This window comes from Bombyx mori, chromosome 22 (assembly GCF_030269925.1).
Source record: "Bombyx mori chromosome 22, ASM3026992v2".
NCBI lineage: Eukaryota > Metazoa > Arthropoda > Insecta > Lepidoptera > Bombycidae > Bombyx > Bombyx mori.
The window spans coordinates 10,525,860-10,545,465 of record NC_085128.1 but is presented as its reverse complement, the minus strand read 5'-3'; the positions used below and the strand labels follow the sequence as shown (position 1 = coordinate 10,545,465).

Below are 19,606 nucleotides of genomic sequence, written 5' to 3'. Positions count from 1 at the left end.
TCTAGAATAGTTCTGTAGTCACAAACTTTTTTTAATTCACAATAGCTTTTTACTGGTGGTAGGACCTCTTGTGAGTCCGCACGGGTAGGTACCACCACCCTGTCCTTTTCAGCCGTGAAGCAGTAATGCGTTTCGGTTTGAAGGGTGGAGTAGCCGTTGTAACTACACTGAGACCTTAGAACTTATATCTCAAGGTGGGTGGCGCATTTACGTTGTAGATGTTTATGGGCTCCAGTAATCACTTAACATCAGGTGGGCTGTGGGCACGTCCACTCATCTAAGCAATAAAAAAAAAGCTAATATAAATTTTCAACATCCCAATTTAATGAAGTTTATTTAACCAAATTAAACTTTATGTATCTGTTCAAACCAAATGAAAATCTGTTCAGACGAACAGACAAACAGCCAGAAATTAGTTCAAAAAAATGTATGGTTTATGTTCTATTATTTTTATTATCAAACTAGAGGGCGGTATTCATGTTGTAATTTCGGTAGGCTTCAGTAACCACTTAACATCAGGTGGATTGTGAGCTTGTTTGCTTATTGAGAGTAATAAACAGTGTCATCTTGTGATTGACAGGTTTTTTGGTCTAGAGGATTTTGTAGGGATTTCCTCGTGCTATTCAGAATTTACGGACTTGCAACTCCCTATTATTTAGTGATCGATATGAACAGCAGAGTATTAGCAGTAGTATCTATGTTAAATCCCCCATAGTCATCGGCAATCTAAGGGACACAACAACGCTTATGTTGATGGTGTATTATTGCCCAATATATAATTGTCTTTGTGCCTTTTCTATTTCATATCAATCATGTTTTCAGATTTTGTGTTAAAATTGATACATCTAATATATAAAATTCTCGTGTCACAATGTTCGTTCCCATACTCCTCCGAAACCGCTTGACCGATTCTCATGAAATTTTTTATGCATATTCAGTAAGCCTGAGAATCGGCTACTATCTATTTTTCATACCCCTAAGTGATTAGGGTTGTCCACCCCTAACATTTTTATTTTATTTGGACATATTATTTTTATAATGAGGTATTATGTGGTTGAATGAGGTTTTGTTATTTTTGTTATATATTCCCTCATCGTTCACAGCACTACATACCTCTTTTACTCATTTATCACATCCTTACACACACAATAAGTTAGTTTTTTTTTCTACACTAGAATTTCCCTAGAAATCTTATATATGGCAAAACAATGTTTGCCGGGTCAGCTAGTTACTTTATAAAAATTAGTTACACTTAAAAAAAACATTGATCTTTATCAACATAACATTCTTAGATCAAAAACATTTAGAAGTGTGGGTGTATGTTTGCCGACTACTTACGCCAGCTTATCGAGACACCTCTTCAGTGTCGGGTAAACGTTATCAGATAGTTTTCAATGCGATCTCACTATCTCGTTGATAACGCCCGTGTACTAATGATATTGTAATCGTATCAATTACATTTTGATAAATGAATACTTATCAATTTGTCATTGATAATAATGGATCGTGACGGAGTAACGTAAAAATCATTATTACATCTCTATATATTAATACGTGAAGCAAAAACTTTGTATCCCTTTTAACGAAAATTGCGCGGACGGAGGAGTATGAAATTTTCCACACTTATAGAGAATATAGAGAAGGAGTGCACAATGTATTTTTTTTTTTAAATAATGCATAAAAGGTACATTAAATCAACAAAGAAAACATTACACACACTACATACCATGAATTTGACGCACACACGCATACATACTATTTATTGTCAAACTTTTGTTCTTCACGTCTGTTGTCAAATTGAGAATAGATTAAATATTGTTTGTCTTTGTTAATATTTTTTATAGTGTAGTCTTGGCGAAATTTGTGATTATAGAAGTATAAAATACAATCATAATAGTGTACAAACTTACAATTCCAATTAATTATAGTCGAATTTCGACTACTGCGGGACCTCTAGTTTTATAATAAATAAACTACAAGATTTTCGAAACGTTTCGCTAGGTAAAACCTGTATTACCTACTTGGAATTACTTGAACGCCTTATATTCATGGCTCTATGCTAGGAACATGCTCTTGATGTATGTACATACTAAATTAAAAACTAGAAAATATTGAAATTCAATTGTCGAATAATGACATCGTAGTTGTCTGTGACCACGAAAACTGTCAAGTATTTATTTGAAACCTCAGAAAAAATTTAAAATAAAAAAATTGAGACTATTCCAGAAAATAAGTTTTAAGCATATACTACGATCTGGAAAACTACAGAATATAGCTAATATATAAATCTTTTGTTTTGTTCTTAATATGTTTTTAAGGGAGTAATTTACAAGTTGTTCAAATTTTAAAATTAAACTCCAGTGTATAAAATTGATTCTGTACTGCGGATGTTTTTATTAATTGGATCCGTGCAGTCATCCGTTAACAGAAATAAAAAGCGTAGCACTCTCATGGAAAATAAATGAAATGGACATTTTAATCTGGTCTACGAGATCGCAGAATGTTCAGATACTAGGGTAAATAATTAAATTAGATAAACCCTTTTTTGAAGTTATACTTCTTTAGGCGCGTTATGAAAAATTTATGAGAGGGAAATTTTACAATGCGCGCGCACCGTGACACAAAATTAACAGAATGAAGTTGCCCATTAAATCGCTCATTACAATACGACCGACGCGACGTAGCTTGGCGAGTTTGAATATAGCCGCAGGTGAACTTTCCGAACCGTAACGAGAATTACCGAATTTATACGATGTCAAGAAAAGGGATGTCCAATATGCGTGTTTGAGGATGTTGTTTAATCGATTTTTTTTCAAATTGATTAAAATTTAAATAAAAAAAAAAGAAATAAATTTAATAAAAATAAAGTATTACTTCTTACGCGCGTACATAAGTACACGCGCCCTTTTTTTTACTAACTAAAGTCGAGTAGCAGCTGACACATTTGCTAGACTGGTTGATATGTAGTGTTACCAAAATGTCTTAAGCTACTTTCTGACTACGCTATACTATTTTGCAATATAGTATATCAGCGTATACTTAGCCAATAATACATAGTACAGTACAGTGTGAACGTGTCCATAATAATGTATGGTGCACGATATTGTTGTGCTATGAGCTATATTATTATGCTATTATATTATAGCGTAGTCTGAAAGCAGATTTATATGTACTGTCATCCTCCTTGTGTCGAAATACTCACTGCTGAGTGTCGTGACCACCCTTTTGTATCACCTGTACTGTATGTACTGTCACTGTTTTTTACTGGTGGTAGGACCTCTTGTGAATCCGCACGGGTAGGTACCACCACCCTGCCTATTTCTGCCGTGAAGCAGTAATGCATTTCGGTTCGAAGGGTGGGGCAGCCGTTGTAACTATACTTGAGACCTTAGAACTTATATCTCAAGGTGGGTGGCGCATTTACGTCGTAGATGTCTATGGGCTCCGGTAACCACTTAACGCCAGGTGGGCTGTGAGCCAATCTAAGCAATAAAAAAATATATCGTAAGACTATTACAAACTCTTACGATTACGATTTACGATTTTTAAAAGCCGTTCTCTAAGTTATTATTGAATTGTATGTGAAATTTTGTTCTCGGTAACAAAAGTTTTAAAGATTTAGTAGATTTGCGTTTGTTCTCAAGAATGTCGCAAACATTATTTTCATTTAGGTCGGCTAACGAGCCTAATGAAAACATGAGTTCGGCCGTTGCGTCGGTTACAATGCTGTTATTTTTACTTCAGATTCCTCGTATTAGCTGCTAAAAAATTTAGAAATGAAGAAGCCGGTTTCGTTGTGTTATCCTCTCTTGAAGAATACGTTGGCCTCGAGAATTTCTATGAATAATTTGGACTGTAGCTGTAATTATTTGATCAAATTACGTTCATTTCTAACAAAATTATTGTAACGTCTGAAAACAAAGGGTATGAAATACAAAAGTGAATCGGATTTAACAGTCCACAAAAACAAACAAACTTCAAACATGTGTGATCTACCGAAATAAACTCTTGATGGATACGACATTGATTGACACTCATTATAATTAAATTTCCAATGAAAGATACTGGAACTTTATTATGTAGATTTTTATTTTTGATCGGAACAAAGTTTTTTACATTTCAAAGCTCCGTGCTGTTTGGCACTAAATTAAATTATGAATCGTTAGCTAGAGACTAAAAGATTGCGTTTTTTACAAACCGAAGCGTATCAAGAACAGAAGTAGATTCTACTGTGATTCAAGGCACAATAAAAAAACCGTTTGACTTTCAACTGTTTCTGATCAAGATATTAGAGATGTAATTAGAAGAAAATAAAGTTATTAAAATTGTATGTTTCAGATTTATTTTAAAAGCTACATTCGTAAATAATAATAATATTGTAACAACCTTTCGATAAAAACCTCGGATGCTTCAGAATCGGTGCGTGGAAGAATCAGTTTCGGCAGCACCATTCCTTTCTTGCGTCTGCCACGAATGCCGGATGGGACCGGCCATTGGAGTTCCGTCATCACAGCCATAGGACTGTGCGGGCTGAGGATCGTCAGCCTGCGCTCAGGAGGGGGCAGACTGAGCTGTTGAAGAGCACGACGATCGGTGCTAGCGAACAAACCGCGTCGTTTCTCGGCTGAAGTGCCCATGTCTTCACCAGAAAGAGCGCGCCGGGCGGGTAGGCCGCGGCTTTCGCGTACATCCCGTTCACTCGCAGTTAGGAAGGAGCTTCGGTGACTACGAACAGAGGTGCACGAGCTGGCCGGACGCGCCGGGGAGGTGTCTTTACTTGGACGGAGACTCTCCATTGATCGAGCGGTTTCGACTCTTGCAGCTGCCAGAAATTGACCGGTCGTTACCGTCGCCTGCGCCACTTCGCACTCCTCTTGGCTCGAGCTCGAAGTGCCGCTACGCGAAAACGTGCTAGTTTTAGATATAAAACTTCGGTCGCTGTATTGTGCCGTTGAAATACTCGAGCAAGTGTTCGCGTCTGCCGACTCTGAAGAGGCCTGTTGTCGTACATAGCCCTCTTCCAAAGAGGAGTGCACCACGCGGGCATTCAATGAGCTAAAAGCTGCCAGATTTGGTCGACGGTTTTTTCTCTCATCTTCCTCTTCCTCCATTGTAAGCTGACTGTTGTGTTTTACCTAATCATATACTAGCACACGTATTCTGGCACTACACTCATTTAAGTAATAATATAATATATATATTTTTTTTTTGTGTAAAAACTTTTATTGCACTTTCATATAATTAAACTTATACAGAATAAGGAACACTGGACACAGTCTTAAACACTCTTTGAATCACTCCATGAACTTTCCTAGCAAACCTGAAACAAAATATTGTTTTAAGGATTGTTATTAATATTGATTGGTGTTGCTTATTGAGAATAACGACATTGACATTAGTTGGCTATGTAAATTTGTGTGTATATAGGTATATAAACATGCTGGTTGGAGTGTTAACTCAAATGAATTTGACTCAAACTTAGGGTTGTATTACGTTGAAAACAATAAATTCGTTATTACGTTGTTTAGTTTGCAGGCTTGGAGTCGAGCGCCAGCTGTCCCGCCTCATTTGCGCAGTCGGTTAAAGCCTTAACTTGTTCCGCGTTTAATCCCGTCGCTTTCACTTTGACGTCAGCGCTTCTAGAATGTTCTTTACTCTCGCTGCTGGATTCGACTCTCTTGGTTGTGGAGTTGCCTAATTCATCAATAAACGTTTCCTCTTCGAACTCCTCTTCGTAATGTTCCTCGAAGGACTCGCGGAATTCCTGTCTAGCTTGGATCGTGACCTTCTCAGTCGTCTGCTTCTGTTGGATGAGCTCGTCCATGGTACGCTTAACGAGCTGCTGACCGGCCTCAAGGTTCTTAGTTTCAGACATTGTGATTGAGATTTTATCTAGAATAATCAGAGAGATTGATTTGTTGTTGTTCAGTTTTATTAAGTGCTTATAATTAGAAATATAGATTTACTAGCTGTACCCGTCCGCTTCGCTGGGCATTTAAAATTAATATTATTATTTCTCACCCCCCCCAAAGATTCTCATCATTAACACCCCCGCAACTGATGTAGGGAGTCCAGCACTCATATAAATATTAGCCTATCCATTAAGTACACCTATTTTCTATATCGATACCAAGTTTCAAATCAATCGGATGCATGGTTCAGTAGTTATAACGGCACATCTGTAAAAACCACTGTAGATTTATATATTAGTATAGATTTATAAGAGATTAATACGCGGAGCCGTGGAAGATTAAAAAAAAATTCTATTCGGTGTGGTGCAATGTAAGAAATCCAAGTTTGTTAGGAAATAATATCGTTAGTTGGCAACGCGCCAGTACTGAATGTTTGGACCGCTTTTAGATTTACACTCTCCAAGAATTCCATGGTAATTTCATCGAACTCTTTCTTATTGCATTTCTTTTATGAAAAAAACAACATTGAAAAATTAGTTGCAATAACAACAAAGAATGTTGATTATTTCACATACATGATTTGTAGAACATTTTTATTTAAAAAAAAATCCAGAAATTATGTAGAGAAAATGAAATTTCAACTAACCGTTTTATGCTTTTATTAAAACTGACATTAAATACGTGTTATAGCCAATGAGATCGTCAATGCAGGTTGAAATTGAAATGACTAAGACAAAAAAAAATGTAATATTCAAGTTTACTTATCACTACATAGTATAAAACAAAGTCGCTATCTCTGTCCCTATATGTATGCTTAAATCTTAAAAACTACGCAACAGATACTGATGCGGTTTTTTTTAATAGATAGACTGATTGAAGAGGAAGTTTATATATATAATAACATCCATTAAATAGTGGAGAAATCAATAATAAATTACAGTTTCCGAAGCGAAGCGAGGGCGGGTTGCTAGTAGTTTACTAAAACATTCCCGCTGACCTTCAGGGTGTTCAAAACGTTCGGCCTTACTGTCACGTACCGCGAGTTCAAGACAAGACAAGACAATAGGATTCTTGTCTATTAAAAACGTGCGAATACCTGACTGAGTCATCGTGACCTACATAGGAATAAACAGGCGCGAAAGGTGTAATGTTACGGAAAAAATTTTTTCAACACACTAGAACTGAAATTATTTACTTCCTTTGGGCTTCTTTAAAATTTTTATTTTTAAAATATTTTCGTTACGATTTAGTTTTAAGATGGCTGAAAGCTTTCATTTTATAAATGTCATAGAACGTTTTCATCAAAGCAGTAAAACTACGAATATATTCGTAGAAATACTGTTAGTTTAACGAATACACGGTAAAACATTTTTAGTAAGGACAATAAAATAATTGCTGACGGCTTAGTGGTTAGCAATAATATTAACGATAATATAATATAATAGTACAAAGGATAGATACCTGGATAAAAGTAAGTAAACAGATCACAGTCACTTCAACGAATTGAAAATTGTTTTATGGTATTTTGTTGAGATGTTTTCTCTGCCGAGCTTGCAAGTCAACTGAGCTGAAGAAATACCGTCGCTGGCTTTGTTGCTCTGTTTGAGCTTTGCGTGGGCGCATACCGACGTTGCCAGACGTAAGATTTTCCCAGGAACGAAGCATATTTATAGCGTCAATTACTACCACGATTCTTAGTAATTAAACGTGAAATTGTTTTTATTAAAACAAAAATATTATTTTCCAGTGGATTACATTTGAATTCGTGGATATTTTGGGTAAAGGAACACGAGGATAAATCGTTCAATTCTATAGTTTATCTTTGTAATTCAAGTTTTGGCCCGAACTCTAGTCCACTACCTTAGTATCTGTCAAGACAAATTAACAATTCATTTGATTTATTATGACAAGAAATAATTAATTTTTAAAATGTATGAACGTAATCTGTGCGACATATTGATTAATTTATTTAGCAATGTGAGGTCACGTTCAATTCCTGCTTGCATACGAAACATGCTCTAATTAATCTACAATTAATTAATAAATCTGTCAAATCAAGACCCTTAGAGAGATTAATTAGATAAATTCTTGTAAATCGTGATTCTGAAGTGAGCCAAAAATACACATTATGCGTCAGTAGACGTGGCGTCGGAGGCGATGACTCCTCTATATAGAGGGGGCGATAAAACATTCGAAATCATGAATAATGATTGGCAAAGATCCCTCTGACTAACTCCCATCTTCGTAATGCAATGTGAATAAAATACCCACATGATGTTTAAAAACGTTAAGACGCGGAAAATTGTTGTTGTCATTGTTTATTAAGAAATTTATAATGGTCACATGTTTATTTTCGTGCAGTTAGATTAGGTTAATATGGTTGTAAATAATTCAATATCATCTCAAAAACGTTCATTTAAATCACAAGCTAAATTGTGAAATATGTTTGGTTTGGTGTAAATTTAATAAATTTTAAGTTTTTCTTCGATTTTAGCAAGTTTTAAATGATTTAATCTGCGTGTTGTTATTTTCTGTGTTTTAATTTCCTACAAAAACGAGATATAAATGTGAATTGTTATATTCAGGCGAGGTTTGCATTATCTCTCAGTTTTAAAGCATGAGGTGTTCAAAGAACAAAGCTTTTGTAAAAAGTATTAGCTTTACTTCTATTTCACCTACGACTCTTGTATTTTAGTATTAATGTGGTAATTTAAAACAAGTTTGAATTGCTTGTAGAGACTGTGTGTAATTTTAGTTTTAATAGAGCTTTTGTCGTGTTATTATCCTTTCCTTTGAACACGGGGATGATAGCATATTATAATATAAAGTGGTTTCTCTAACAGTTGGCATCCTGCTGTCATTTTTAATGGATTGACCGCCTATGTTTGTCACCGTTGCGCCTGCCACTAAACGATCCCGCTATTTTTTTATTGCTTAGATGGGTGGACGAGCTCACAGCCCACCTGGTGTTAAGTGGTTACTGGAGCCCATAGACATCTACAACGTATATGCGCCACCCACCTTGAGATATAAGTTCTAAGGTCTCAGTATAGTTACAACGGCTGCCCTAGCCTTCAGACCGAAACGCGTTACTGCTTCACGACAGAAATAGGTAAGGCGGTGGTACATACCCGCGCGGACTCACAAGAGGTTTTACCACCAGTAATTACGCAAATTATAATTTTGCGGGTTTGATTTTTATTACACGATGTTATTGCTTCACCGTGGAAGTCAATCGTGAGCATTTGTTGAGTACGTATTTCATTAGAAAAATTGGTACTTGCCTGGGATTCGAACACCGATGCATCGCTCAACACGAACGCACCGGACGTCTTATCCTTTAGGCCACGACAACTTAGCTTAGGATAACCGTTACCTCATCGCGTATTGATATTTCTATAGGCGGGCTCTCTTTTGCAAGTTGGGTTGTCAATGGGCTATGATGACCGCTTTACATTAGATGGGGCTCGAGCTTCATGTGCTTGCGTGGAATACTTGAAGATCTTTCGTCTGGTCAATAAAAGCTTAAAGTTACTTCCCAAAAAATGAAAGTCATGCAAAAGATGTATGTATGTATTGCATTCTTGAAATAATACCTAATATGTTCTGTAATCCTGATTTTTTGCTTTGTTTGAAATCATAATGTTTAGCTTCATAATATTACATTTAAAACTACTTTTACGGTTTAATTCTCGCTTTTTAATGTATTCTTTTATATTCACGACTAGCGATCCGCCTTCGCTTCGCTTCGGAAACGTTAAATTTTATCATTAAAGTTATGTCCCGTCGTACCGCGGGTGACGCCGCGGGGCAATGCTAGTCTAAAAAAGTAAAGCCTAAGTTACTCCTTATATTATCAGCTACCTATCAGTGAAAGTCCCGTCAAAATCGGTTCAGCCGTTCCAGAGATTAGCCGGAACAAACAGACAGACAGACAAAAATTGTAAAAAAATGCTATTTTGGTGTATGTACCGTATATATATTCATATGCATGTAGTAAAAAGCGGTTATTTCAATATTACAAACAGACACTCCAATTTTATTTATATGTATAGATGTACAGATAAGAAGATCTCGAGTATTATGTAAGCGCAAACCATGTTCGTTATCAAAGTTAGGGTTTTTTTTATTTATTTATTTATTTCAACGGCTCCGCAAATCGTTCGTCGAATTATCTTGTTTTACTTAGTTGAGTATTTGGATTTTATCAAATCTTATAATTTGGTTCGCACGACTGTCCAAAGGATGCTGATGAATTGTGTACCGGGTTATTCTTGACCTCCGCTGTGACTTAACTCTGAGCCATATAGGTTTCTTAGTTTGTTCTGTGTTATTCTTCTTAATGTGTGTATTGTTCTTCATAATATTATGTTATACGAACAGTTTCCGATCTACTTAGTTTGATTTCAGCATCAAATTTAAGCAGACAGACCGCACACTGCGTATGAATATTGTAGCAGTAAAGTTAGTAGTTAATTTGCATCAATTTATAATTAACTGTAACATGCGCTCTGTGTGGCTCTTTGCTCGTCGTTTATATACAATCCAATACAATTAATCGTTTCATTCTATGGAATTTAAGTCTAAAAATCACGGCTGTTTTCATATTAACTTTTGCATTTTAAACTTGAACGATATTTGATTAAAGAAATCATTACGTTTGTGTTTTGTGGGATTAAATCATAAAAGTTTAATCAAGTCTCGGATTCGCACACGCAAATAATAATTTGAACCACGACTCATTTCAATTGTTTAACTTTTTTGGTTTATTGTGTATTTGTAGAAAAAATATTGCAAAAGTTGACTTTTATCGTTACGTAACATGTTTTTAGCTGTGCATGCCTATTATTTTGTGAAGTATGATGTAATTTATTACAGAATTTTGTACTAAACTTTTTTTTGGCAAAATTGATTATTGTTTCTATGTTATTATTGATATTTTCTACTATAAATGTTTTTCGGTTCGACGGCCTTTATCGAGTTTATAATTTATAGTCTATTGACCAGAAAATTAAGATCGAAGGTGATAAAATTAATGATATCTAATAGGAATAAAAAGGAAAATATGTATGTACAAAATATGTCCCACAATTTTATATTTGCTTATATATATTGTGCCTAAAAAGTTTCCAGCTAGTATCTAAAGCTCTTGCCAGCTCTGATGTTGTGAGGCATTGCTCAGTGATTACATTTTAACAAAATATTACAACGGGATTTTTGCTTAGTTTCAGATTCCAGAACGTTCTCTGAACAACCTGTCTAGTGCTATGAAGCACACATAAAGTCGCAAAGAAAGTAAAAAGAAAGAAAAAAAAATACGACGTATTTTAAAATTTTCAAAACATTATCACACAAAGAAGTTCTAATTATAAATCTACAGGCGGGCAGGGGTCGTTTGTAGCGTTGATTTATTTACGGAACGTGACCTCGTGTTGCTGAGCGACCTTTGCTGAAGCTAATGTTAATACCATGCTGCACTATGGTACCGTGATGCAGGCACGCGAGCCTTCCGTCGTGTCGATAGCTATCTAAGCTAAATTAACGTGTTAGGTTGTACGTTTCTATGTTGATTACTTACTCATATATGTTCTGTGAACTGGAATTTAATAATAAAAAAACTGCTTTTACGGCTTAAGCTCGCGTTTTTATTGTTTTATTAATTTCTACGTTTCGAATACTTTATAGTTTCCGAACTAAACAGAAATAAGTTTTTATAGAAAAACAGTAGACTTTTGTGATTACGAAATAGTACATGAGCACCAAGGGAGGAAATGTCCAACTTTTTTCCCGCGGTGCACATACTATTTTTTCTCCTACCAGGCCGAAAGTTCGTGGAGTACCGAGCCGGGGTCCAGAGGCGAAGCCCTGGCCGAGGGTAGGGGGGGGCGGAGACCCCCGTACTCATAAAAAAAACAATTTAACTGTTTTTTAATTTTTAAATAAACTTCTACTAATTGAATAAAAACTGTCTGATGAACTCATCTCTGTTTAATACTTCACTATTAAATTTTATTACCTTTTGTTTATTTCACTTTTACACTAAACACAATATTGCAAATTACCCGAGCACAACAATTGCGGAGAATTTTAGGTGCGTGAGAGCAGACGCAGACATTAACGCGCATGCGCAATTGTACCAAGGGAGAAAAAGTTACACTTTCTTCCCTGTACAGCGGGAGGAAAAGTTACACTTTCTTCCCTGTACAGCGGGACGAAAACCGAACTTTCGGCGTAGGTAGGAGAAAAAATTATTATTATTAAATGCAAACATCGGATGAACTGTTTGTTCATTAGTGTTGTAAGTTTCGCCCAAGTTGGTCGACATCTATTTTAACTTTCATAATAAATTTTCCATCATACATATTATAAAAACATAAAACAAGACGATATTTTGAATTCCAATTATTTATATAATAGAAGTCGTCGTGGTCTAAAGGATAAGACGTCCGGTGCATTCGTATATAGCGATGCACCGGGGTTCGAATCCCGTAGGCGGGTACTAATTTTTCTAATGAAATACGTACGTAACAAATGTTCACGATTGGCTTCCACGGTGAAGGAATAACATCTTGTAATAAAAATCAAGCCTACTAAATTATAATTTGCGTAATTACTGGTGGATCTCTTGTGAGTCCGCGCGGGTTGGTACCACCGCCCTGCAGTTTTCGGCCGTGTAGCAGTTATGCGTTTCGGTTTTGAAGGGTGGAGCAGCCGTTGTAACCATACTGAGACATTAGAACTTATATCTCAAGGTGGGTGGTGCATTTACGTTGTAGATGTCTATGGGCTCCAGTAACCACTTAACAAGGTGGGGTGTGAGCTTGTTGGGGTAGAGCCATTTAGCAATAAAAATAAATCGAATTAAACTATTAGCGATTGCTTTCAGAATGTTTATAGTGTAATACGTAAATCCCCATTTATAATTTACTCCGCTTCAAACCGTAAAGTCGATTATCAAAGCAAAGATAAATAATGTGTATTAAGTAAACCTGGTTTTTTTTAATCCCGAAAACATAAATTAATCAAAGATTGTATCGACAATCTGGTTTACATTCATTTTGTAGATATTCGTGTAGTAGATAATGTTTGCGATATCTGACTGTTACGAAGTATTTTAATTTAAAAAAAAAACTATTGAGCACTTTGTTTGATATTCGAAGATTGAACTTCTTTTATTATTATTTTAATGCCGACTTTGTCCCAATAACGAAGATTGTTGTTGTTCTGTTAGAAATGTGACTTATCTCGAACTACGATTATACTGACTTTGTCAATAAAATGACTGTCAATAAAAAAAAAATATGAATAATATTGAAATATATCTATAAAATGGATGTTAAATAGTTTTAGTGAGAGATTGTATTGGTTATGGAATGATGATAATTCGTAGAAACTTTTCCTTGTTTCAACAGAATAGATGATGACCGAGCTTTACTCGGTTTTTTTTTTATAACGCTATCTTGTTGTGTCTTTAAAGCAGTTAGTTGCCCTCAATTAAGAAAAATAGTATTATTATTCGCCAATAGATGTCGGGAAGAGTTGATTATTGAAAACACGAATAAAACAACATTTTCTGAAAATAAATTGTAGCTAGATTGATTTATCGCCCTCGAAATCCCCTGTATACTAAATTTTATGAAAGTCGTTGGAGCCGTTTCCAAGATTCAGATTGTATACATATATATTAATATACAAGAATTGCTCGTTTAAAGGTATAAGATAGATTTCGTTTGTAAGTGTAAGAATTTATAAGCTATGTTATATAACAACAATACGACGATTTCACGAATGGTAATACTTCCTTTATTAATATAAGACGACTATATAAGCAATTTAAGGGTAGTTCCATCATTTTATTTGTACCATCGTATCACCAGACATCAGAGTATATTTCATCCCTATCATTGTGTTTGAAGTCTCTAGAGGTAGCAGTGCTGTGCTCCTGGTATTACTTTATTGTAAATTTTTTAAAACAGTCAATATATAAATAAAAACAATACAACAGCAATACAAAAAAACAATAAAAACAAATAAGTATGTCACAGTTAAACGAGCCGGTTATGAATTCGACACGTTTACCATTGAATTTCTATATTGGCTATGAGTTAACATGGATTACAGTGCTGAGCACGAGTAAATTTGATCAAGAGGACCTTTCACGGAACATGGCTTTTGTAAATTTGTTTAAGGCCTCAACAAATTTCGAGCGATTAGTCGACCTAATTGCAAACTCCGCAAAATATAAAATATAATTATAATTAATCTCGAATATTATTTTTTTGTTTTGGAGAATCACCCTCTTCAATAATGATATACGATCTCGTGGATTAGCGTACAAGAATTTGTTACTAGTTTATTGTATTAGTGGGAAAAAATCGCCACATCTTTTAAAGGTTTTGAGGTTGTAGGATATATTAAATTGTGAACTCACACAGCTTGGCACTACCGTCCTGAATATTTTTGCCGCATTGTACTAATAGGGTATTTAAGTTATTCAATAGAGGAACTCTTTAAATGTTGTTTTCTTAATATTGTACAGAAAACGCAATTAAGTCTTTTATTAGTGTTCAACCATTTTTAGAATATTCAATATAATTATAATCCAGTAAAGGTAAATCTTATATAAATATGTATATTGTATTTTTCGGTCCAATCCGCTACGAAATAAATTATTAAATGGTAGTGTTTTTGAAAATTCCCGTAATATAATTTGATAAATAGTAAAGCATATTCTCATTCTTTGAATGTTTGAAAGCGACGTGTATTTAATAGTCTGTTTTATATCGTACTAGCTGTACCCGTCCGCTTCGCTGGGCATTCAAAATTAACATTATTATTTCTCACACCCACAAAGGTTCTCATTATTAACACCCCCGCAACTGGTGTAGGGAGTCCAACACTCATATAAATATTAGCCTATCCATTAAGTACATGTATTTTCTACATGGATACCAAGTTTCAAGTCAATCGGATGCATGGTTCAGTAGTTATAACGGAACATCCGTAAAAACCACTGTAGATTTATATATTAGTACTAGCTGACCCGGCAGACTTCGTAGTGCCTCAATCAATAAATAAAATACCTAAGCTTTTGTATAAAATAAACTTAAGACAAACAAAAGGGATCCGTCCGACGGGGCACACATCAAGGGAAAACAAAATTGTTATTTTTATTTAATTCCGAGCATTTTCATATTTATCTTAATTTTAATCCTTCTCTGGACTTCTACAAAGAATTCAAGACCAAAATTAGCCAAATCGGTCCAGCCGTTCTCGAGTTTTAGTGAGACTAACGAATAGCAATTCATTTTTATATATATAGATAGATAGAAGATAGATTATTACGTAGGGGTCAGAAACTGGTACTCGCTACGAAAACACTACAAGTTTCGTAGCAGCGTAGAAAGGTCATTGTACAAAACTTACACATGAATACAGAGCATAGTCTTTACATAATAAAGAAACGTATATTTGTATTTGTTTAAGAAGATTACTTCGATGGGAATACGAGAACAACGTGGGAACATAGCTCGGATTTCAGAGTCCCAAATACATATTTAAATTATTATTGTATGTTTAATGTAAGTATCACTTTGTTTTACTCCAAAGGTCTGTTTTTGGTGTTTTATACACGAAAAATGATTGAAAAAAGCTAAAGAGAAAATCTCAACAAAAAGCATAAGGTTCCAACCACCTTTCTGCATAGATTTATATTAAAGATTTGTGCTGCAGCGGTTTGGCCTTTTACTTCGAGTTTCGATCTCTGGATTGAAATTTGAAATTAATTATAATATTTAAATTGGTTTGCCTAATATTGACATTTAACATATGATTATTTACATTACAATTATTAACATATGACTATAATCACTGACACCGCAAGGTTTAAATTCACTTGGTTTTCCTTAGTTACGTTGCGAACTTTCCAAATATACTGATTATATTTTTATTAACCGATAAAATGAAATATACTAAATAAATAAAAGGTAATTTGGTTGAAACATGAACATGAACATAAGAGAAAATATACTTATTAAAAAAAATGTAAAACTTAGTATTTCCGTTTGTTAAGCCTTTCAGTAGTTTTACATTAGTTTCATCCCACCAGATGTGGTGGGGTGTTCTGGATAGCAATAAATGATACATATAATATTTTTATGACGTCACCACCATCTAGTTTACGTGCTGCGAGAAAGATGGCGTTATATTACACTATCTGGGACCACTGACATTTTCACAAGTCTTTACTTTCTGGAACATTCTGTATCTACACCGGTATTTTATTGGTGTCGATTTTCTCGTTGTGGAGTAATAAGTTCTTGTAACGTCTGACGTCATCGAACGTATGTGATTCAATCAAAGTTAATACAAACGAATATACACCAGAATTGCTTTTGGTCGAAATCCGTAAATATATATCTGAAGTCGTCGTGGCCTAAAGGATAAGACGTCCGGTGCATTCGTGTTGAAGCGATGCAACGGTGTTCGAATCCCGCAGGCGGGTACCAATTTTTCTAATGAAATACGTACATGGCAAATGTTCACGATTGACTTCCACGATGAAGGAATAACATCGTGTAATAAAAATCAAACCCGCAAAATTATAATTTGCGTAATTAAGTGCGTGAAGCAGTAATGCGTTTCGGTTTGAAGGGTGGGGCAGCCGTTGTAACTATATTGAGACCTTAGAACTTGTATCTCAAGGTGGGTGGCGCGTCTACGGTGTAGATGTCTATGGGCTCCAGTAACCACTTAACACAAGGTGGACTGTGAGCTCGTCCACCCTACTAAGCAATAAAAAATGTGTTTAGTTTATACTTTGCTGGCACAAACGTCACTTTATATGTTGAATAATAGCACTATACTTTTGTATGAATTATACAAAAGAGTCATACTCTTACCTACATTTAAAATTTTAATTGAACTTCGTGTTTACGTTGGAATGTAAGTAGAACGAAGAAATATTTATTCACACAGTTCATAAGCAGTGCAGTAGTGTGTTAACTGCTTATAAAAAAGCTTTTACTGAAATTAATACGGTACAGTCACATAAGAAATTCCAGTTGGCGGGTAAAGGTATTTATCTTAACACACAAACCTATCATTAAAACATAAAATTTATGCCCATAAGACGCAAACGCCCTTAATTTCTAACCCACGTCAAGTTAAATCGGGACGAGGTAAAATCGTAGCGTGTCTAGAATGATGTACATTAAGACTTCATGGTCAAATACGAAAGCCTTGTAACGAAAGTTATCGCTAATACTTGCTAGAACTATTGGAACTGTAATTTTTGTTCAACAAAAATTACCAACGTGACCTTTTCGACTCTGATTATGTGTTGCCCGATGAATCGTGGTGATTACCGAATTTTACGTTTCACGGTGAATATTATGAAGAGCAAGGCTATATAACAAAAATGATTTGACGAACAAATGAAGAAAGACGAATTTCATGGGGCGATTCAAAACGCGCTCTTTTGTTCTCAGGCTTTTGTTCTAAAATGAATGAGAATAAATTCGTGAGTTCAATCCGCACATTCGTAAAATAATTCCTAATATGATATCAAATGCGTTAACCGGTTGTAGGATCATTTGTGAGTCCGCGCGGGTAGGTACCACCTCCCCGCCTATTTCTGCCGTGAAGTAGTAATGCGTTTCGGTTTGAAGGGTGGGGCAGCCGTTGTAACTATACTTGAGACCTTAGAATTTATCTCAAGGTGGGTGCCGCATTTACGTAGTAGATGTCTATGGGCTCCAGTAACACTTAACACCAGGTGGGCTGTGAGCTCGTCCACCCATCTAACCAATAAAAAAAAAAAGTTAGAATTTATCATACCAACCATACCAGCATCCCTATTACCAATATCCCAACATTAATGCGTTGTTACACGCTTGCATTTTTAATTTACAATACATTGCAACAAGGATCACAAAATAATCAGTATTATTAATCCCTATTTGTGTTACAAATCGTTGAAACGTCACCAAAAGCGACGTAGGTAATGACAAACAAGAATAAATACTAGAGGTCCCGTAGTAGTCGAAATTCGACTATAATTAATTGGAATTGTAAGATTGTATTTTATACTTCTATAATCACAAATTTCGCCAAGACTACACTATAAAAAATATTAACAAAGACAAATAATATTTAATCTATTCTCAATTTGACAACAGACGTCAAGAACAAAGGCTTGACAATAAATATAGTATGCATGCGTGTGTGCGTCAAATACATGGTATGTAGTGTGTGTAATGTTTTCTTTATCGCTTTAATGTATCATTTATGCATTATTTAAAAAAAAAAAATAGCGTTGTGCACTTCTTCTCTATATTCTCTATAAGTGTGGAAAATTTCATACTCCTCCGTCCGCGCAATTTTCGTAAAAAGGGACACAAAGTTTTTGTTTCACGTATTAATATATAGATTAATCACTCCGTATTTTTCTTCTGTATTATAAGAAATAAGGAAACTTACATACGAGACAAACAGGTACATTCAAATGTCAAATTTATTTTACAAAGAAGACCGACCAAATCTATTAGGGGCTAGTCAAACATTTGTCTGAAACTTCACACACTCGAGGTCTTTTGTGTTTCTCAAAGGCAGTGATTCTGATCGAACGTCGAACCCGGACTCTGGTGTATAGTATAGTCGCTAACTAGGCCGCCCAGATTTACTAAGTAGTTTTCATTTTAAATCTTTTATGAGCACTCGTTGCAACTGTAAGTTTGCATTGTATGTGGCATTGTATGTGGCATGATGGTGCGCTGACACAGTTTCAAAATGTAAATAGAATTTTCGTAGTTGAGGTCAGGTCAGGAAAAGATCTAGAAGCATTGCAGTTCCGTATTAGTTAGAGCTTCACGTATAATGTTATATAAACTGATAATGTATCGTAAAAGAAATGAAGTTTAAAAAAATCTATTCTTAATTTGAAAATTTTAAATGTTATGTCTATTTATATTATACATACATCTTTATAACGGCTTTATATAGCATTCCTTGTGGTGTAAAGAAATTGTTAATGTTAAAGATATTAGAATTCGTAGTAGATCGCTCAATCGATGCTCTTACAAAAGTAGATGGATAGGAAAGGTCTATTACATGAGCTTCTGCAGAAAAAGAATGTGGAAAATTTGTGAAATTTAGCGACTTAATTTAATAACACTTTCTTGATACATCTTCTACAGTACATAGGTTAGGCCCAAGCTCTCAAACTAATGATATTACTGTGCTATGGACGCAATTTATCGAAGAAAATACATATAAAAATCAGTGTTTCATCATTACTTGTGTCGCACGAGCCAAAGTCCGAATTACGTAATTTTCGGGAAAATTGCGATGAACATCGTAATATCCGATAACGGAATCTGTAGCCCAGCTATCAATTTCACATATAGAACAGATTGGAGACCCTTTATCAACCGAACAAATTTCCGACGGTTCGTCGGCGTTACAACGCCAGACGTATAGCCCCAAATAAAATAAAATTTTCTTAACGTGTCGCTCGCTCATCAATGATTTACCCCTTATAGATGAGCTAAACAAAAGTCTACTGGGTCGTAATATGGGTTTTTTTTTTATTATTATAGCCAAATACGATAGAGGTTCGGTGCGAAAGCAACGAATTCTCTTAAAATAATTAATAGCAATGCGTAGCCAGCAAGATGTCGACTATACTTTCTCTA

The 19,606-nt window shown here is 35.0% G+C and overlaps 1 protein-coding gene across 13 annotated transcripts in view; it reads right to left on the bottom strand.

The window, feature by feature from the left end:
• The window catches only part of LOC101742254 (cAMP-specific 3',5'-cyclic phosphodiesterase), a 632,766-nt gene that overhangs the window by 160,958 nt on the left and 452,202 nt on the right, over positions 1 to 19,606 (bottom strand). For 2 of the 13 annotated variants that reach the window (XM_062674967.1, XM_062674969.1), the window contains exons 1-3: positions 7,374 to 7,553; positions 5,520 to 5,892; positions 4,387 to 5,320 (exon numbers count right to left, since the gene is read on the bottom strand). The exons of 10 other annotated variants lie outside the window; for them this stretch is intronic. In XM_062674967.1, coding sequence (XP_062530951.1) covers positions 4,387 to 5,111 — 725 coding nt within the window. In that variant the 5' untranslated portion in view covers positions 5,112 to 5,320; positions 5,520 to 5,892; positions 7,374 to 7,553. Of the gene's footprint in view, positions 1 to 4,386; positions 5,321 to 5,519; positions 5,893 to 7,373; positions 7,554 to 19,606 lie in introns of those variants that run through there. One more of the 13 variants, XM_062674968.1, reaches the window with a different exon arrangement.